We start from the raw sequence: 21,744 nt of genomic DNA, 5'->3' as shown, positions 1-21,744 counted from the left end.
AATTACCAGTTGTTAGTGAAAGATAAATTGCAGCCTTCTCTATTTTAATAGGTAGTATTTATTCAGTTACAGAACCACATTAATATTTTCTGATTATATAAATTACAAGATATTCCACATTTTAAAGTACAAATAGCAATAGCAGCAGCCATTTAAAGTTTACATCTAATTAACTTATAAATTATTACTGTAGACAGAACTGTAAAAGATCACAGCTGTTACATAGTGATAAACAATCACTATATTTTTCTTTTATAGGTTTACATATCTTTTATTAAAGTAGTCTTGAATTTTCAAAATATTGCTGGTTTTACTACCTTCTTTACGTAGCATATTATGCATAATTTTCATATGTCATTGTTCTACTGATTTTGGTACCTCACAGATACCTCAAAGGGAATAAGCCTTTCATAGGAATCTGGCCACAAAACTTTTTGTCACTGAAAACTGGAGTTTCTAACATACATATTTGGTATATACACATAAGAGTATGTTTGTATTTTTTTTATACACATGTATTGTATTCATATGTGTGTGTGTAGATATATATGTATAGATATAGATATATAAAAGCTGTAATGACCAATAGTGTTCTGCATATTGCGTAAGACAGTTAGTTTGATAGATTGAAAGCTGTATGTATGTAAGGACAATTCAAAATAAATAGTTATCTGTAGAATTTGATGAAGTCTCTTGGTTTACCCCCAGATACATAATCTGTGAAGAATGGTAGATAATTTTCTGTAAAAAATTCAGCCAGTTGAACAAAAACCCCTCAAAACATGGAGGTTAAAAAAAAAATAATCCTAGTTCTTAGAAAATGAGTATCTAAGGTGCTCTTTGAGGATCAGTGTATTGAGTCAAACTGAGTCTTTCTGAGTCTATGAAATAAAGATATCAAAATTGTTTATTAATTATGTATAGCGTGCTTTTAAGCATATTTATGCATGCTAGATATTGTACTGATGTAATTATATCAAGCTGTCTGCAGAGCTTTACTTCATCAATTTTTGTAAAGCCAAGGAAAATAATAAATTGCTATATATCTGTACATTTTTAAAAATAGCTCATTTATCATGGGAATAGTACTATACCATAAAAACATCATGTGACAACAGAAAGAACTGTTGGAAAGACTTACTGTATGACATAACTGAAAATACAAAAAATATCCCATGTGCTTCCCCAAGTTTTTTCCAGATGCCAAATGGCAAAAAGTATGAATTATCTTGGACAGTTGAAAGAGAGGTCTTCCATTTGCCTTATGGTGGCTCCATCTACACTCTTTGCTAGCTGGCTGCATCTCTAGGGCAAAGGTGATACCCCTGGTTTGCTGTAAAATCCTCTCAGCTGTGGGAAGTTTCCAGCTGTGGAGGGGGGAAGAGTAAAGAGTGGAAAACAACAACTCCTAGGAGCTTGGCTCTGGTGGAAGACAAAAATGAGACCTTTTGTAGGTGCCAAAGAGGAGCCATACAGGGGTGATGTGGCACTCTGCAGGTGTACAGTGTGGAGGTCTCTTCTTGTTAACTCGGTTTTGGAGCTACCTCACTCCCAACAGGTCTGAGTTTGTATCCTTTCCCCGTGTTTTGGTTTGTGCCCTGACAAGAGCTTATGTCAGTGATCCTGAGCCCCTGGGGAACTCTGGAGGTTCCCCACTTGGGAAAAAGGGGGAGGTGGTTCTTCTATGATGTGTGATCGTGGCAGGGCCAAGGGACAGTGTTTCTCCTGTGATCAGGATGGAAATGTGCAGGAAGCACGCAGTCAAGGCTGTGTCGTGTTCTCTCCCTCCACTCTGGGGAAATGTCTGAAGCAGTGCTTTGTGCTTTCCACAAATGTAAGCCTTTCTTTACTGCTGTCTTAGGGTAGCTTTGCATAATGCAATAGATCTTCTCTTCCTACGCAGTGGCCACCTCCTTCTGCTCCCTTATCTTCTTGTATTAGGCAAACGTGGCCTGAAGGATTGGAAGAACTCCTGCTCTTCCTTATCTTTTATGATTACAGAGTTCTCTGCAGGCTTGTCCTGAGTTTCCTGCAGTTTCAGGCTTTTAAACAAATTAGTCTCACAGTATTTGTCACCAAGCAGAGTCTTCACAGATTGTGTCAATTTTTGCTTCAGTGACCTTTTTATTATGCATACCTGAAACAGATTCTGGATCAGATTCTGTATCAGACATCAGAGTTTGGGAAACTAATTTAAGTGTGAGGTGTTAGGCTTTCCTACCTGTGTCATTTTGGATGTACTTTTTCATAACTATGAAAAGGACTAGTTATTGGGTTAAGAGTGTTATAGTCTGAAAAACTGATCTTTCCTGATTACCATGGTCTTTTCTGCTTAGAAAATAAACACAACAACCAAGTGGAATGTATGCTATGAAAAATGTTTTTCGTTCTCTTCTGACTTCTGTATTTGTTCTGGTCAAAAACCAAATGACATTAACCTGCAGAATACAGATATGCTTTCATGCTGTATGAGAGGTGATAATAATTAGGATTACAAAAAAATATTAGACAATCTTTTATGCTTTTGCCTGCTTGACATGGTCTGTGTGGTTTTTTGTCCACCTGAAACTTTCCTCCTTTTAAATTTTTTTAATGCAGTTTATATAGTTAGAGAATAAAAAGCATTTTGTCTCAAGCCCAGTAAATTATTCCTCTGTTATTTTATATGTTATCTTAAATTTTTAGTGAAAGCCAGGGAATTAGCAGCACTAGGTGAGAACTCCATATCTCATGAAAAATCAGTCACAGTTACTGATGGTAACTAATGCCTCACTTCTTGAAAAATTACACTGTTGCGCTTGGGAGATATTTATTTTTTTAGTGTGTAGCAAAACATTCATTTTATAAATTTTTAGGTGCTTTCTTTGAAAAAAAAAAGAAGTATGTAATTTTCTAATGATACAATAATAGTTGTGCATTAAATTGATTTAGTTCTCAGTAACCAGGAAAAATAAGGGAACTTCTAAACTACAGTCACATTCTTGATCTCCATACAGTTTAATCCTCAAAATAAGAGGTTCTGTTAGAGTTGAGGAAAACATTCCTCAACTTCTTCTTGGTGCTTGACTTCATAGCAATGTTTAACATGTTGTTTTAGAAGCCAGGACTGGGGAGAGGTGGAAGAGACAGCAAAATAATTAACATTGAAGAATCCATTGCTTGGACAGATTTTTGTCCCCAAAATGTCCTAAAAATTTATCTGTCAGTCTCTCTCTCCCTGCTGCACAATAACAAAGACCTTGATCATACCAACTGGCTACAGATCATTGTTGTTCTGGCAGCCTTCCTAGTTAGGAAGCACATAAGGCTGGTTGTAGGTGGCAGCCCACATCATCCCAGAAGCTCCATTGCTTTTGTGAGTAGCATCAGCTAGACTTCCATATGACTGCCATATGACTCCATGGCTCAGTCTGATCTTTACCAGGAAAGAAGGTGCAAAGAGGAAGAGTTTGTATTTACTTTTTCCAATCTGAGGCACATTCACTGCCCCAGGACTGAATGATGTTAATATTTGGGAGACCAGTAAACTGCTTCATCTTCAGGGGCAAGGTGTCTTCTCATGAAGCAGGTAGCAATTTATATCAAGATAAAATTAATGAAATTATCACCCATGAAGAATCAGTATGCATGTCTCATTTTCTGGAGAGGTGATTACATGTTATGCTCCTCTATTTATGATTCTGTACCTTAATGTGAGGGTTATTATTCAGAGAATTGGTTAATTACCTTACCAACAGGAGTGTGTGTTAATGGTACTGAAGTTTAACAGCTGACTGCTACATTACTGGTTTAATTCTGCGCTGGTGGTTGAGTTATTCTGTCATGGAGATATAAATTACCAGTGTGTGAAATCTAGATAAGGGCTGTATAACCAGAATGCAGTACTTATTAAGGAAGCTTTCACTGTTTTCTCTCTTTTTTGCTTGCCTTGTCTTTTTGTTTTTGTGAATGTAAAAGACAGCTATAGAAATCTTGATAGATTTACAGGAGAGAAACAAAAATTACTTGGCTGGAAGAAGTATGTTATAATGAGAGACTTGAGGATCTCAGTCTTTGTTTATTAGAAAGGAGAAGGAATGATGGTTTAACTGCTTTCTACGTGTCCTTCCACAGGAGTAAAATGCCTACTGAAAAGATTTTCTAGAGTAACAGAGAAATATATTAGTGGCTTGAAATTAAAGTCTGACAAATTGCCTTAATATTTTCAGCAATATGTGTTCTTAGTCCTTGAAATTAATTACAAAGGAAAGTCATAGGGTCTTCATTTCTTGAAATCTTAAACTTTATTGCCTTTCTGGAAGACAGGCTTTTATTAAATAGTATTGGATTTATTGAGATAACACAAGAGGTTGGACTAGACACTTTCATGCTCCAACAACCAAGAAAATTTGGGGTTTTTTTAATTAATCATCAGAGAATTCTAGTTCTAAAAATTTAGTTTCAGACAGAGGAATCTTTTTTAACAGTATTTTGTCTACTGGGTTTTTTTTATTCTTATGGTTTGTTTTAATGCTAATCCAGAAATTCTGGCATATTTGTAAAATTGGAGCTGGTAATAGAAGAAAGCTAATTCTGAAGGGATGTTATAGTAGCTTTGGCTGGACAATCAATAATTGACTAGTTGTACCTTTAAGATACCACAATATGCTACACGGTGATCTGAAATAGATTCACCACCAGAAGAAGTGGGAGAGTCTTGGAAAATTAAGAATGAATCTGGTTCAGGTTTCATAATCTGTCGTGCAAAGATGTCAAAACATACTTAAATTAATGCAGGACACTTTGATATGCAAAGTGCCTTAGTGCAGAGCTTGGAATTTGTGGTATTTGACTCAAACAAGGCTTAAAACAAAGAAGGAGCTGCCCTGATTTATGATTTTTCACCTGCATTTCTACCAGGCCTTTGCTAAGTAAACTATTGCAATCACTTTGCTCTTCACCATTTCTTCCATTTGAAGAATTTCTTGTCTTTCAGCAGGCTGCAGAGCAGTGAAACCAGGGTCCAGCTGTGGCATTTGCATTGTGCTAGAGAACAGTATTCCTGGGGATATCATTGCAGAACAAATATGGCCAGAATCTGAGTATTCTGTATCCAAAGATAATGTTTGTTACAGGAAACAGGGTTGCAAAAACATTGGAATAGAGTGGATTAAAGCTGTTGTCATTGGTCTGGATTCTGTTAGGTAAAGCAGGATGCATAATGTACTGGCCATCCACAAGTATGAGTGTCTTGAAGCTCAAAGAAATTTAGGGTATTACTTGTATTATTTAAAAACAATCTCTTCCCGAGCCCACAAAAAATAGCAACAACAAAAAAACCCCCTTTCCCCATAATCTCTGAATATCAAAAAAGCTATTTTGCTCTTTCAGACACCATAGAGTTTGGTAATAATGGGTCAGAGTTGCCAGAACAGAGGAAATACGAAATTTAGCATTGTAAATACATTTCTTATCACATTTTATTTCTGGGTCAACAAATATAGCAGGGAAATAATGTGTAAGGTGTATATTCAGTGAACAGAGATGCTTGTACTTTCCAGATGAAATCAAATCACTGCATTAGTTAGAGCAGCAGATAGAGTGTATCTACCCTCATTGCAGAGAAGTAACACAAAATAAAGGTAAGACAATTACAAGTATTTACTGTCAAGAGGTATTAAAGGAAAAGAATATTTTGACTTGTAACCCCTGATTTTAATATGCTGTGGGATTGTCAGTTAATCTTCCTTAAGCTGGGACACAGCCTTTTTTATTGTCTTTTTGTATTGACTTTGATGTGTTACTGATTTTTAAAACAAAAATGTGTGAAATCCATAGTATGTAGTTGAGTTATTGGGTAGATAAAGCATTTAGATACTTGAATTGCTTTGTGATAAATATTTTTTCATGTCAGAGGGACCACTTAAAATTTGACACTATCGCTATCATTTTACAGTACCATTAATAATAAATCTGACAGATGATTGGTGTGCAATGAATATGGATGCTAAATATTAGAATAGGCTGTGTGAAACAAATGCCTTTGTGATTTGGATTTAAAATTGCTTAATTAAAAAAAAACCAAACAACAAAAAATCGTCATTTTGTTATGGGACCATAGAAATTGCATTGAGCAACCAATGCCATCTCAGTAGTCAGGAAAGTGCAGGTCTTAGTCCCTGAAAAAGCTTTGGAGTGGTGAATTTGCAGTTCTCTTACTCTTGGCAAGATCAGTGTGGGAAATGTTTGTAGATAAGGTAGAGCTAGAGCTCTGTCTCAAAAGTGATTGCTTTAAACCAGACAAAACTGAAAGTAAGCCACAAGAAAGATGGGACAGCAAGTTGGATAGCAAAGGTCGGTTTAGGAATTAACCTCTTTTATGTGTATAGAGCTGAACTCATTGGCAAAGCTGAACCTGAAAAGAAAGCTTCACTGTGGGCTGCAACAGCAGAAGACATTTAGTGAGGTTTTTATATTCTTGTGGAAAAATGTGTATAGATATTCAGTGTGATGTTCTACATAATGATAGCTTAAGTTGCAGGAAAGTAGCTGTTGTAGATACCTGTCAGTTTCAAGCTCTGATGTCTGTCTTTGGCAGAGAAGAGCTGGGACACTCAGCAAGAATAAATACTTGCCTTTAAACATGGTCAGTTTGACATCATCTCTTTCACAGGCATTTCTTCTCTTTCATTTACTTACTAATCAGGTCAGTTTTCAAGTTACAAATTAGTGCTAAGGTGTAAAACATGGAAACTGTGTAACTTTACCCAAGCTATGGCCTTACATTTTTATCACATATTAGGATGTGAGTATATCTCATATTTAAGATAAATCCATCAGCAAATTTGGACAAGAAAGCCTCCAAGTACTGTCAGTAGCTGTGAGTATATCTTGTCAATGCTTGCTCTAATAAATCAGTATTCTCAGAAGACCTTGTACAGCTCCTGCTTTATCTATACAGATACTGGCATTTCCTTGGGCAAACCTAAATCTGTTTACCTACTCTTTGAAAATTCTGAATCCTTCCAAAGTATTAAAATTACAACATCAGAAGTCCCTGTTGAAGAAGACGGGGAGGGGGTTGTTTTGGGTTTTTTGGTGTCCCTACTCCCCCTCGCTTTGTCTGTAGAGTGTCAGAAAGTAAACTTTGTTTCTCTGCCATTCCCTAATTTTAAAATACCTCTTGCCTGACAAAGTTCAGATTTTTCTATGCTGATTCAGTGGCTTTCTGGTAGGAGGTGATCTCATTTTTCTGCCTCTTGCAAGCACTAATCAATTACATCTTTCTTTCCTTGTTATCTTCATATTTTCCCCCTCTTTTAAACATTTCTCTCCATCCCAGTATGTTTGTGTGTGTGCAGGCATTTGTCTTTTCCAGTCTGATTTTTTTGGGCTGATTTAGCAAATAAATTGTGGTCACACAAACCATCCCTTAATAAATATGTATTTGTTTGGAAAGTTGATAGACTCTTGAGCTTCAAATATTGAAAACTCCTCCTCGTTTTGGTAAATTAAGCCATAAGGAAATATGCAACAACCGCAAATGGGCAGTCCAGTTTCCAAATTCAGGATCACCCTAGTGTTTTCCTAGACAGACATCCCAAGCAATGTGATGTTTATGTGCACTGAAGTCAAACAGAGGTAAAAAACTCTCTTCCCAATTGCTCCATATCAACCTTTTGTATTTATATTCTTTTATCTATCTTAAAATTAACCTAGGTGATAGTTTTATGCTGAACTTGGAAGAACAATGCTTGGAAAACGAAAACTTCTTTTGCTGTTAAAAAGGCAAATCAGGAATATAGAGGTGCAGGAATAGTGACCATGCAATGGTGATCTTTATATTTCAAGTCTTGCAGACAGTATAGGATTACTGAAATGTGATTTTTGCAATTATTTTTTGTGGGATGGAAAAGAATAGATAAAGCTTTTATGTTACTGAATAGTCAGTAATGTTTGTTAGGGTTTAACAAAATGAAAGCTAACTACACCTCCATGTTTAGCTTCGCAAAGATTTCTGTTTTGACCTTCACATTAGTGAAAGTCAAAGGCTTTAACTAATTGGTGGTCTCCTTTCTTATCCCACCTATAGTTTATATACTTAAACTTCAATATGGCCACATGAGTAGTATCTCCAACTGCTGAAAATGAATGTGGGGAGAAGCTCGTGCAATTGACGTGTGTGCATACTGTGAAGCTGGATTTCTCCCTCTTTTGCTCCAGGTTTCTCCTCTCTTCTGCTCATGCTACATGTATGATAGATTGCTCTGCAAGAGCTGTCTCTCCCTAGATGAAACCTAAGTTAATAATTAAAATTATAATGGGGACTTCTCCAGTAGGCAGAATGGATGGCCTACAGTGTATCATGCTTCCTCTGCCCCCAGTTCGTTTCCCTGCAGGCTTCCTGCCTCACATCACACTGCAGAAACGCAAATTAGATTGAGCTTAAGGCATTTTTCTCATTGTCTTGAGTAGAGAGCAGGGCCCTGGTGGTGTGTCCTATCGTGCTAGGCTGGATCTGCAGCTGTTACTGCAGGCCTGCTTCCTGACGTGAGATAACAAACCCAGCAGAACTTGCCAGAGATGATGACAATGGCAAAACAGGGCTGAACTGATAACCATCCAGCCTCCACAGTCTCTGCCAGGTCTACTCATTCCGTAGAGAGGGTTTTGGATTTTTGGGAGCTACCACCCCCAGCAGTGCCATCATGCTGTCAGTTACCTGGGGGAGCCAGATGTACTTCAGCTGTGGCAGTGCTTCAGTTCTGTCCAAATCTGCAAAGAATAATCCCTCAAAGGAAGGCAGAGCTCTCAGTCTTTTTAATTAGAATTGCCAAGGAAATGTAGAAGTAGTTTTGATCCATCTTGAGTCTTGTCCAAAAAGAATTGGGTTATTCTGAAATAATGTTGTATTAGTATGTTAAGTTCTGAAACAGTGTCCTGCTTCACTGAAACATGCAGATTTTCAGTAATTGGCATGGAAAAACTGGGGTCATGGGAGATTTGTGGTATGTCCTATTTTATTCCCAGAAGTAGTCGGTCTTTTCTTAAAATGCAAATGCTCTTTGGAACTTATTCAGTATTCCCTAACTAAGCTTTCAAACCTTTACTCATGTTTTAATCCATGCTAACTAATTTGATTATAAATTTTAATTCAAATAAAACATAAATGCTTCTTACAGCTGACATCAAACAAGAACATAGTTTGTATGACACAATCTACATATGTCTATTTAAAGTGGCAAAATGATAGTTCATACTCATTTACACCAAAAAGACTTCCTGAAATACATTTTAGCCAGCTGCTGGTTACCTGTTTGATGTATATTGAATGGAAGGGCTGATTAACTGTGGTCTGTATTGTACTTTATTTCAAAATCAGATGGAATAATTATGTGGCTCAGGAGGGTTATAAAAGTGATAAATGTAGATACCATTTACCCTGTATCTTGGTCTAGAAAAACGAACGGTCTCTCCCATGTAATTAGTTGCTGAAATCTTTTCTTAAAAAAGACAAAAGACATGAGTTTTATGATAATAGAAAATAAAACTATTTAAGGTTGACTGATATTTAAAATGCCTTTCAACATAGGCATATTTATAGTGTCAATTATATGGATCTAAACCTAAGAATAAAACTTGCCAGATGATTCATTGAAATTTTGTTAAATGCTAAATTAAATTTACTTCAATTAAATTCTTACATTTTTCTAATTTTAGTAATTCAGTTTTGAATAGCTTCATTGTCAGTTTTGGCTTTTATTGATAACACGTGTTCCTGTGTGCTGTACATGACCATTCTTGCTTAACAAATGAAATTCTAGATTAACATCTTTCTTCATTAAGAGTCAAAAATAAATATACTGACTGGCAAAAGAGCTGAATATTAATATAGCTTCACTGAAATTTATAGAAATGTCATTTGTCTGCTTTTCTGGGGCAGGAAAGAAATTACTGCCTAGTTTAACATATTGAACTTCCTTTTAATAAGTTTTTGAATGTGAAGTATTTTCTGTGTTGTACCAGAGACCTCCTGGAATCATCCAGTACTAAACAGATGATAATAGAGCCGAAGCACTGGATGAATTTGAGGAATTGCTCATCAGCTGACTAACAAGCTGCAAGCAGTTTCCTGTGGAGTAATGGAATTATTTAATATTTTAGGCAGCACTGCTCTGCCTAAAAAGAACATGGTGTATGACCTCAGCATCTGTAATATCTTGTGGTTGGATAAACACTGAAATTAAATTATTTCTTTTGGCATATTGATGTTATAGGGCACATTCCTTGGAACAATGGAAATGTTCAAACAATCAAGCAAACGAATCTCTAAACCACTTACCCCTTGCAAAGCCTGAGTCAAGATCAGGTGCTGTCTTTCCCAATGCATTAGTAGCTGTGTATTGGTGCAATTTTTTCTGGCCAAAGTGCCCTTGCATAATATCTCTCTAAGTATACTTAGATCTCTCAGTTAAACGAAAGTGTTCTGTGATGTTATGCATGGAAATTTTCTGACATGTTACTGAATAAGACAAAAAGCTGCATCATCAAACCACACACTTTTACTTTAGAGCCTCGGGGTTATATTTGCCCAGTATATCTTGCTGCTTATTCCAGGATAATTAGAAAATTTAAAAGAATAATTATTTAATTTTATTTGTAAAGTTGAGTTCAGACAAGAAATCTGTCAATCAGTATACAAGCTCTGCTAATCATATTGGAAAATCACCTCAATTTCATAACCTATTAACTGTCTTGTTAGCTAGTAGCCTGGAGATTTTCAGGGACTAAATTTCTTAAAATTAATTCTGGGATTATTTTCTTGTTGTTTTAGCAGGTAATTGTGAATTTAGCTTTGAAAGAAAATAAGTTAGTTATAGAAAGCATTTATTTTGTGTTTAAAGGACTTTTCTAAATGCCTTGTGTCTTGGGGTGACCTTATGATGTGTATCCCATATCGCTGCCTATGCCCAGAAATTAATTATTGGCCTTTCTATGCCTCTGAACTGAGCCTGAGAGGGGGAAGAAAAAACTGAGCAAAACTTTCTCAAAGCAGTTTGAAACTTGTTCAAGGTCACATAAAGATAGCAGGTTTTTTTTTCCAGCTGGGGCAGGGGGGAGCGAGGAAGCACCCGGCTGGCAGCTTTTCCAGTCAGTTTTTGGCCAGTTTTTTTTCAGTTTCCTTTTCTCTGGAGAGTGGGAACTTTTCCTTCTCTGGAATTTCGGATTTTCTCCCTTTTCTACTGGACTGCCTGATTGCTGTAACATCAGAGCACATCGGGAGGACTTGCCACCGGACACAGGTGGCATGGCCCCGGCCCAAGCCCCAGCTCCGAGGAGACCAAAGGGAGGACTCGAACACTTTCCCAGGTTTTTCCTCTACAGCGAAAGATTTTACCATTTAACATTATTTTCCTTTCCCGTGTGCTTGTTAAATAAATAGTTTTATCTTCTTCACTTTCCTTCGAGGAAAATTTATTTTTTTCCCGAACCTGGTGGGGGGAGGGGTGGTTGTGCCTTCTCTCAGAGTATATATATATTTCTAAATTTGGCTCATAATTTTTCAGTGAAGTAGAGAATTCTCTCACTTTTTCAGTAGAAACTTTTCACTGCTTCAGTACAGTGTTGATTGGTTGATAAGACTAAACAAAGCAGTTTTGGCAGGGTCTTAGCACTTGAGAAGAGTAAAATCTAGGGCATTCTTGTTGCAGGACAGAGCACAAAATTTGGCATGAAAAACAGTCATGTATGTGCTCCTGATTGCTTCTGCTTTTCCTTTGGAGTAACACAACAGTGTGCAAGGCAGTGTTAGTCTTAAAATCTGTAATTGCTCATGAAACACAGAGCTAGAGTTGTGTGGGACTCATTGCTGTGATGTACCTGGCACGAAGAATTAGCCAGAAGTAATTGCGACAACTGTTAATTATTCTATCACCTTTGAACAATGAAATTCTTCTTCCCCCGTCTGTACTAACCAAAACTGTGGAACAATTTCATGTAAGAGGGAACATTAAATAATCATTTGCTCTCATCTCCTACAGACTACATAATTTGCCATAGGATCTTCATCACCTTACTCCTAGTCTGGTTGTTGGGGCTGGAAGTAGCATTTGGGAAAACAAAGTCTTGCTCTAAAGATTTCCAGTAATGGCTAAGTGCTATCTCTGTTTAATAGAGAAAGTACAATGTGTATCTCAAACTCTGTCACTATATGGATGAGGGTTTAATGTATTATTTTACTTGTAGAACTTTTCCATAGCAACTAGGGGAGGAATTAATATTTGAGAAAATGTATATTTATTTTTAGTTACATTTACTTCGACGTCTTTTGACCTTTTTACAAAAGACTGATTATGAGATCCCTTTTCATTCTATCCTCTGTTGTCAACAGCTGTTTCTCATAACTGGAAACTATGAAGAAAATCTGCACCTTGTAATCACTGTTACTAATTGCTAAAAATTCAGCAAACATTAGAAAAAATATCTGTTAAAGAAAAATATGAAAAATATTAAGTTTTGACCTTATGTAGAGTTTATATAGTCTTTCATTTTTGCTTGACGAGTGCAAACAAAAATTCCCTAAACCTTCTCTAAATCTGTTACCAGCAAATTCAGTGGCAGAGTGTCCAAAAGCAGGGAAAACAAATACTAACACAACATTTGCAGTAAACTTTTAAATGCAATTGGGTTTAGTATGAAACCATTGTAGGTGGATGCATTTGTCATCAGTGGCTGCACATGCGATAACCTGCACCTGTTATGTGTGTTCTGGGTGTACAGATCCACATGGAGCAAACACAGTGTTTAATATTAATGTCTGAAGGCTGAGAAAGAAAGCTAATCAAAATGGCTGAGTTAAGGCTACCTGCTTGGTTTCGCTGGTAAGACAGAGTGTGTTAGACTGCCATCTGTGCCCACTGCAAACAGATGGGCAGCAAATGGTATGATTTGCATAGTCCTCTTAAAAGGCAGTAAATTGGATAAAATGCTGTGGTGTTATCAATTTTTTAATCTATATCTCTGTAGGGTGTTGCTCAGGATCTTGGTTATGTGAAAGTAACTTTCTGGCTTTGGAACACACAGCCCTCTCATTTGTGATTGTTTGGTTTTCCATAACCTGCAGTATGCATTAGGGCAAGAGTAGTATTCTGTCCCAGCTTATTCTCTCTCTATCTTTTTACCAGATGGGTTTGTAAACAGATATGTTCCTTTTCGATTCCTGTATTTGTCATGCCTTTGACTGAACTGGTGTCTACACTGGTAAATGGCTCTGAAATACTGGCCCGTGTGAACATAATCAATTATACTCTTCACTCACTTCCAGATTCCAGTTTTCATTCATTGTCGCCTTTCTTCGTTTTATCTGTATATGTCAGTGAGCTTGCTGAGGTTCATGACTACCTGGGAAAAAAGAGGAAGCCCACTGTAAATGCAACCTTTTAATGTTGGTTTTTTTACTACTGCATGAAGTACAACCTCAAAATAGAGATCTTTCAGTGCAGCTGCCTGGCAATGTGGAGCTTTTACAGACTAATAACAATGACTTCTCTTTTGAAGGTGAATTCAGAGCTAGGTAGTTTCTGTTAATCATTGTATGTGTGTGTGTGTGTGTGTGTGTGTGTGTGTGTGTGTGTGTGTGTGTGTGTGTGTGTGTGTGTGTATACGCATATGCAAGAAGAAATTTAAAATTATTGATATTCCACAAATGGAATATGAAATTATTCACCTACATGTGAACTAAATAATCTTTAAGGTCCCTTCCAACCCAAGCCATTCTGTCATTTGTGTTATTTGTGAAACGTTGCTAGAGTCAGTACCTCTTTAGTAACTGCTTTTCACAATGTACTACTTCAGGTTTAGGGTTGATTGAGTTCAATCACATGTTGATTGTATTTGTATTCTGTTATTGGAACAGATAATTCTTGAAATGACAAAGACCTTGAAAGGCAGTCTTATTCAGAAGAGAGGAAACTATGTAGCCCTATGAGTTTTGCTTATTCCTATAGTATCTGCAGATACTTTGGGAAATAAAATAGCTTCTAGTATACAGGATTGCCATTAAATACAAGCTATCTATAAGCTTTAACCTGGAAGAAATCAAAGACTTGCCAAAAGCAAATTTTTCAGCCAATATAGATCATAATGAATATTTAGCTGTTCCTGAGATTAACTCCTACATAATTTGTACACATGAACAGAGAAATCTATGTCAAGAAAAATAAACATGATGAAGGTCATGGTAGACCAAAATTTCATGTTTATTGGTGCCAAAAAGGTTTGCATTTATAAAATATTTCACATGTAGTATCCTAAGATAGCAGCCAAGTGCATCAGTATTTCATCTTTACATAGTGGAGAGAGAAAAAAATGAGCTATTTATTTAACCAACTGAATGAACGCAAGACATAATGAAGCTCATTGTAAAACTGAATCATTCTATGTTCAAAACAAAGCCCACGAAGATACTGTTTAATGAAGCAGTGCCCAGTGAATCTACAGCAAATAGAAGGCCATAAAGGTAGGAATAGGTTGAGTGTCCTTTGTAAGGAATTCAGTGAGCTCAGCTGCAAGCAGTTGACAGAATGGAGCTTTGTAGGGGGCGCTTATTTTTGAAGAGTAGTAGAGAAGTCTCAAAAACCAAAACCAGTATGATTTCCCAATTGGTTATTGTAATAAAGAGGTGGTGCACACATTTATTTAAAAACTGTATTGAATATAAGAAATTATGAAATGCTATATATGTTTTTAGATTGCATTAAAGAAACCATTACCAAGATGATGTGTAGCTATGGTTTTGATACTTGAAAGAAGTTGAGCACACATCCTAGACTATGTATGAAAACACACAGGAACTATTCAAAGCTAAGAAAATTGCTGGTGACATGAAATAAAGGAGCTCAGAGTATTTTGCTTTTATTTATGAAGAAGATGGATAAGATACAGCTTTCAAAGCAGGAAGTTTCTGCTAATACAAAGTTATTTAATTTAGCATAAAAAGACGTCATGTGGTGCAAAGGCTTGAAACTAAAGCTAAATGTATTGATTCCACATATAGCATGACATTCTTAACAGTGAGGATAACAAAACATTGGAGCAGTACACTTCAGAAATCAAAATACAGAATATCTCATGTAAATAGAGAAAAAATCAGTTTGAACCCCAGTTTTGTACTTAGGCATTTGTTTAGGACTTGGGACTATGGCATTTATTTGTACCAGAATATGCACTGTCCTTAGACAGAAAATTAATGTATGTGAGACTTGGAGAAACTCCATGAAGAAACTGTAAAAATATGTATTCCAGGAACTGAAAGTAGCTATGTTCAGAACTGCAAATCTAGGTGCTAAAGGTGCTGTTTCCATAATTGTTACCTTTTGACAAGATCCGCCCTGCGGCACAGATACAACTGACTAAGCTGGTTGGTTTAGTTGGTTAGCGGTGTGGTTGAATTCTTTGATCGTTCTAGTACTTGATTATTTAGATAAATACATTGGTGCCTTTTTAACTGATAAATCACTCAATTCAGTGGAATAAGTCTTCTGCAAGAAAACGCTGTCCTATATTCCAGTTACGCCCTAAGTCAATTTTGCAGTTGGTTTATGTAATGGAGTAACACCAGCCCACAAGCATCTGCTCTTAGGGTGCTGTATAGTCCTACTCAAACATGTACCAGTCAGTGCAGATCAGATGACAAGGACTCGGAGCAGCAATGCTACTTTTGCAGCACCCCACAATTCCCAAACATTTTAAAGGCGAGGCTATAAATGGAGATTTCCCATTTCTTTGTGTGTGCCATTTTAATAAAATAGTAGATGTGAGACCATGGTTTCCGCTTAATAATTACAACCCTTTGCTTTAATGTTCATTTCTGTACATAGATTGCTTTTAGGTATGGAGGAAGTTAGTTAAGTACTCAAAAAAAGTTAGAGCTGCTTATTTACGTAGCTTGGTGTCATTTTCTTCTATGGAAAAGTTTTGGTTTTGAAAAAGGTGCCATATGTAATTTAGGAGTTTTTACTTGACAGAGGATATCTGCTAACTGCCTTGGCATGCCTTGGAAGGAGGTTCTTTATGACACCCTATCTTCACTTCCTTGCCCTTGCAAAGAGGAATGAATCAGACTGCAGTCCTTGTTACTGCCAAAAGATTTGATCTCACACTACTAAAGAATCACTGTCTTAATGAAGAAAAACATGTTGTACCTCATCCCCTTGTGGTCCTAAGACATTAAATGCCTGCTGCAAGCAACAGTGGCCTCAATTCCATGAGCCAGTTGTGAAGTATCTGCGCTTTTGGTTCTCAGTGAACCCCCAAGACTTGCAAGTCTTTGGATTCCATTAGTACTAACCTCTGAGAAGAATGAGACACATCAGATATGTCTGTATCACATAGTGAAAATGAGTCATGGAATAAAAAAACTGTGGGGTACTGTGGAAAGTGGATCATGATATGAAAAGATTTGGTCATTGTCACCTGTCATCATGAATGCAATCATTCACTGGCAACGTTGATTTCCAGGACATGAGAGTGTAAGTTCTTGGTTACTAATGTATTATGCTGTCTTGGAAGTCTGCATCTTGGAAGATGAATCCAAGTACTTAAAATTAGTCATCTTAGCAACTGTTTTTTTCCCCCAAGTAATTACAAGCTTTGGAATATCAGGATGTTGAAATACTCAGTGAAAAAGTGTTGTGTACAAGTGAATGAAGAGCAAAAAATCCTGTTTCACTCTCACAGATCTTAAAACCAGGATTAAGTGTAGTTTTCAGAAAGAACACTTTTCTTTTAGAATGTTGTTACTATCACACTTTCACTGCTTGGTGTACATAATTCTAATTCTGTTTGTTTCATTCTAAATCCCAAAAGACATCCAGACTTAGTTTTCATCCTTTTCCTGGTTATGTATAAATTAGGATAATCTGGCATGGCTTCGAAGGCCCTTGGGAGATCCAACATAGTGATAAGAGAGAAGACAGTGTCTAGCTTTTATTCTTGAAACCCATGGTGTCTACTTCAAGATACTCAGATACATTGGTCCCCCCTTTTAATATCCTCAAAGATATTCCATGCTCCCTGACAGCAGAGTCATCATTTAATGAAAAGGCATAAGTAAAAAGAATAAAGTCAGTCCAAGGCCTGAACTGTAGGTACTTCTTCTGCTGTATGTCCTGTTGGAATACACTGCTGTGAAAAGATTTGATGAGGTAAGGTTGTACTTCTCCATGCTTGGCAGCAAACACAGAATTTGCAGAAGATGGGCTCAAGTGCCAAGAGCATGTGCCAAGTCATCATATCTCTTCAGCTCCTTCTGCTGGAAGGACCTCACTGCAGCTCCCAGAATGTTTGAAAACCACCAGCAGTCAGTGCTAATGCTGCTATTTAAGCATCAGTCCTCACTTCGGGGCAACTGGCCAGAATGAAGCAGACAGCACAATTTCTCTCTTATTTTAGTAATTTGTGAGTATTTTAGTAATTTGTCTTTCAGGGTGAACACTGATGCATATAAATGTGACTTTTTGGAGAGTGTTTTGTTTGTTTGGGATATGCTGAGTGAAATCATCTACTTTGTTAGGATGTTTCCTAGAAACCTGATTTAGCACGATACTGATGCAGAAGGGTGACAGCTGCTTAATCAGGGCAATGCAGCTGTAATTTTCATTAAGGACAGTCATTAAGTAGTGCCATGTATTTGTACTGAGTCTTAAACTCAGGTTAAAAAGAAAGCACTCATCTGTTAAAAATTCCAGGTAGCTTGTCCAGAAATCCCAGGTGGGTTGGTTACTTGCTTAGTTTGTTTTGGTACTTTCTCTCACGTTACAAGGGATTGTTAAATGTTAAAAAAGAGTGCCACAGAGCAGTCATTCAAAATGGCCCAGAAGGTTACCATCAACCCTTAAAAAGTGCCTTAGGCTACAACACATCTTTATTGTCCATTTTGAATAGGTTGTTTAAAAGTTGCAGGTTTTTACTATTTTATCAGTTATGACTGTATCCACGACTACAGTTTGGGAACAAGCAGCAAATGGAGTTACTTACTTTTTTCCTCTCCCTTGCTGTTCTGTAGTGTAGAGTTATGGTGTTTTATATACAACTTCTCATCTATAAATACCAGTTTTATAAAACTCTGTCTCCAGCTTACAAACAGAGAAATGAAGGCTCAGGTAAGAAAAGATACTTTTTTTGTTCCTAAGGTTATCCACTAGACCGGTTGGCAAAATCAAGAGTAGAGTTCAGGTCTCTCAAGGTCAGTGGTATCCATTAAGCTCCTTGTTTAACTATTGGAAAAGTAATTGCTTCATACTTTGACCTTCTGAACCTCAAATTTGCTAATTTATGGATTATACTTCCCGGGGGCTAATATCAGAATGGTTTACAGCAAATCTTTCCCCTGTGAAAGGGGAAGTAGAGATTCCAAGATTTACCTGCAGGTAAAATAAGTGGAAAGTTGGCTTTTTTTATTCAAGGCTTTACAATATGCTAATATGATTGCCTATTGCAAGTAGATCAGGCTCTATGTTGTAAAATCTTGTTTGTGATCATAATCCTGATGTTTTTAACATGTGAAGGTGTTTCATATGTTTCACACAATATGGTGTGTTATTGCTAATACTGTATTTCATATTTCTCCTTTTGCTTTACTTTTGATCTTTAGTAATTTTCTGGAACTACAGTTTCTTGTTAAAGTCTCTGACTAAGATCGGAAAGGCCATCATTCTCTAAGTTAGGGAGATGACAATTTAGCATGCACAGAAAAAGACCTGAAGAGAACAGATAAAAACTACATCCATTATATATCTGGTCTTGATAAGTACAAAAATCTGGTACATTCATGTGTTATATAAACTAATAATGCATAAAAATAAATTTAAGATGCATCCTGCGGAATTTATGTGTTAATTCATGTATTTTGTTTCACAGGAAAAAAAACAGGCAAGAACACATCGCTCACAATTGCACGTTTCAAGCTGCTGATGTTGGTGCTTTAATTAGAATGGTGGAAAGTCAGCATGAATTCTTTTGTTTTACAGAAAGCAAGAAGAATTGAGGTTAATTAAAGGTTAATTAGAGTTTAATTGGTAGTTCTTTCTTTCCCTCTTTACTTCTGGTGATAACAGGAATGTTAGAATCCTTGACTTTGATGGCAACAGACTGGGCAGGCCTGGTGTTGATTGCTACTGCCAACATGAAAGTGGTGCTGCAGTTCTGCAGCTCCAGTTCTTAATCAATGAGGTAAGGACATATTTACTCAGATTCTTCTGTGTAAAGTTAGTTGAATAAGTCAATTCATGTTGTTGTAATTGGGTGATATAACTTCTCCCATTGACAAATTGTGCCAAGAAATAAGTAGTGTACATCCAGAGGACATTCAACATACAGCCTTCTGGGATATTTATGGGACTGCACTCAGGGAAAAGTATTGCCTTCCTATGCATCAGTTTAAAGTACCGAACAAAAGGCAGTCAATGTATGAATGTGTGCAAGTAGATGTAAAACCCATTAAGTTACTAAATATGCTGCACAGTCCTGGTTCAAATAGAAATTAATAAATGAGCTCAATCTTTCTACCGAAATATATTGATGATTATTGGCTGAAAACTCAATAGTTGGGGATATGCTATTACTTGAAGCAAGGAAAAGCAATTGCAGGGATCATCAATCAAACCATCATGCTTAGTCTTTGTAAATGGTTTGTCAAAATCAGGTTTAGACAACATGAAGAAACACTGCCAGATTATAGCTTGCTCTGTGCAGAAGATGCTGAAGATGGGAATAGGCGAGAAGACTTTCTGGTGAATACAAATCAGGTTTTTTCTTTTTAGGACCTTATAAATTGGCCAAATCTTAGTTCAGTTTTGATTTAATTTTCTCCCATGATGTAAGGAAACACTTCTGACAGTTTCAAGTCCTCTTTCTAAATGGGGAGATGTTAGAACTTCTCAGGGGAAGAGTTTTAGTTCTATGGGTTTTTTCAAACCTGAAAAATACTTGATTTTTTCCTACATCTATTTGGAGAAAGTAACTGAACCACAGACACTGAGGACGGAGGACTGAAACTTTAGAAACAGTCCAGTGAAATTCTTTAGAGAAATGCAGGAATGAGAACAGGAAGGCCAAAGTTTGAATCAGTATCCTTTCTTTTCATTAGGTGACCAGCAACCCCCCTAATACATAGGATTAATTTGATTTCTGTGGTGGACAGTCTTTCTGACTCTTTGGGAGATGAGAATTAAAGCATGGATTACACTGTACACTGTGAGAAGTCTCACCTCCATAAATTTCACTTGCATAGGTCAATGTTGAAAAGAAAGTTGCTAGGATTAGAGAAGTTTTATCAGTCAGTCATAGATGGTATGAAGTAATCTTTCCAGTTGCATCCTTGCCCTTCTAAAGTATAAAGCATTTCCTTCTGTTTGGGCACTATGTTCCTCTCTGTGATACACTGGGGTAGATCTTCTGTGCTAGGTCTGATCTGAGGTGTAAGTGTAGTGAACCACCGCAGGAGCAGCAGGGAGCTTACTCTGCAGTTAATTTTCACATGTCATCAGTATTCTGCAGTGAGGAGAAAGGAAGTCAAAAGCAGGCAGAATAAGTTCACTCCAAACTGCTCAGTCAGATATAGGCCTGGACTTTGAAAGACGACCGTTTTTGGGACACCAGAAGCAGAACCAGTCTTCAGAGTATTTCTGATCTGTGATAAAGACTCTGTCCTTCTGTCTACGTCTCTTAGTTCTCCCTAGGTCCTCTCCTCTTTCTACCTGTCCCTACTTTCTTATCTGCATCCTCTTTTCACAGTTCCAGTTTTGAATTTTCATCTTATCTTGATACGACTACTAAGCTGTGCTTGGCACTGTCACTTAAATGCCTGTGCATGCACTAAATCCCTTTATCCTTCAGTTATATCTTTAACATTCGCCTTTTAAAGTAAGCGTTGTCTGTTCTCCATTTTGTCAGTCTTTCTGCTTATGTGGAGAGACATGGGAGTTGGCTTGTGCGGGTACAAAGCTTTAATTTGAGTTTTAAATTGATGGAGTTTTATTTTAATTGTGGCTGATCTTGCACTAATTTAAAATGTTTACATTTACCAGTTCCATTCAATTGTCTATTATTTATGGTAGAGTATTTTTGTTCTAGGAGAAAAGAATGATTTTTCATAAACTGTCAGTTTTACAGATAGATCATAAACAGTGAGGATCATATAAGAATAAGACAGAAAAATAATGTGTTGCTGTACTTTGTGTCTGCTCTAGGGTGCTTTGGTCAGTGCATGTGCAGATGATGCACTTCATTTGTGGAACCTCCGACAGAAACGACCAGCTGTTCTACATTCTCTGAAATTTAACAGAGAAAGGTAAGAATATATGACACAAAATAGGTATCTCATTACAAAAATAACACTTTCTGGATTTCTTATAATACATTTTGCCTTTCTACAGGTGGATATAGTTTTGCCTTGACTGTTTTTCTTCGAGGTTTGTTTGTGTGGAACAAAAACTTCACTTTTCTCTTTCTGCAGCTTTCTCAGAACTAGAAAAATTTGGTCTGCTTTTTGCCAAAATGTTCTTCATTTTACTTCTATTTGCATGAACTGCTGTGAACAGTAATATGGATGTTTTTTCTTCAGACCGGACACAAGCACTCACTTTTGGGTGATCTGTTGTTCGGTAATAGACAGAATACTTCAACTGGCTGTATGAGGGTAATAATTATTTTCTTTACCTTGAAATCATTTCATTTTTGCAAAATACTGGAAGTTTAGCAGAAATA

At 36.8% G+C, this 21,744-nt stretch overlaps 1 protein-coding gene across 9 annotated transcripts in view; it reads left to right on the top strand.

Moving 5' to 3' along the window:
* The window catches only part of STXBP5L (syntaxin binding protein 5 like), a 190,283-nt gene that overhangs the window by 49,191 nt on the left and 119,348 nt on the right, over positions 1 to 21,744 (top strand). For all 9 annotated transcript variants that reach the window (XM_017731889.1, XM_017731886.1, XM_017731887.1 and 6 more), the window contains exons 3-4: positions 19,128 to 19,209; positions 21,228 to 21,328. In XM_017731889.1, coding sequence (XP_017587378.1) covers positions 19,128 to 19,209; positions 21,228 to 21,328 — 183 coding nt within the window. The remainder of the gene's footprint in view (positions 1 to 19,127; positions 19,210 to 21,227; positions 21,329 to 21,744) is intronic.

This window comes from Corvus brachyrhynchos, unplaced genomic scaffold (genome assembly GCF_000691975.1).
Source record: "Corvus brachyrhynchos isolate BGI_N302 unplaced genomic scaffold, ASM69197v1 scaffold3, whole genome shotgun sequence".
In the NCBI taxonomy this organism is placed as follows: domain Eukaryota; kingdom Metazoa; phylum Chordata; class Aves; order Passeriformes; family Corvidae; genus Corvus; species Corvus brachyrhynchos.
This window is presented reverse-complemented; position numbering and strand designations above follow the sequence as displayed.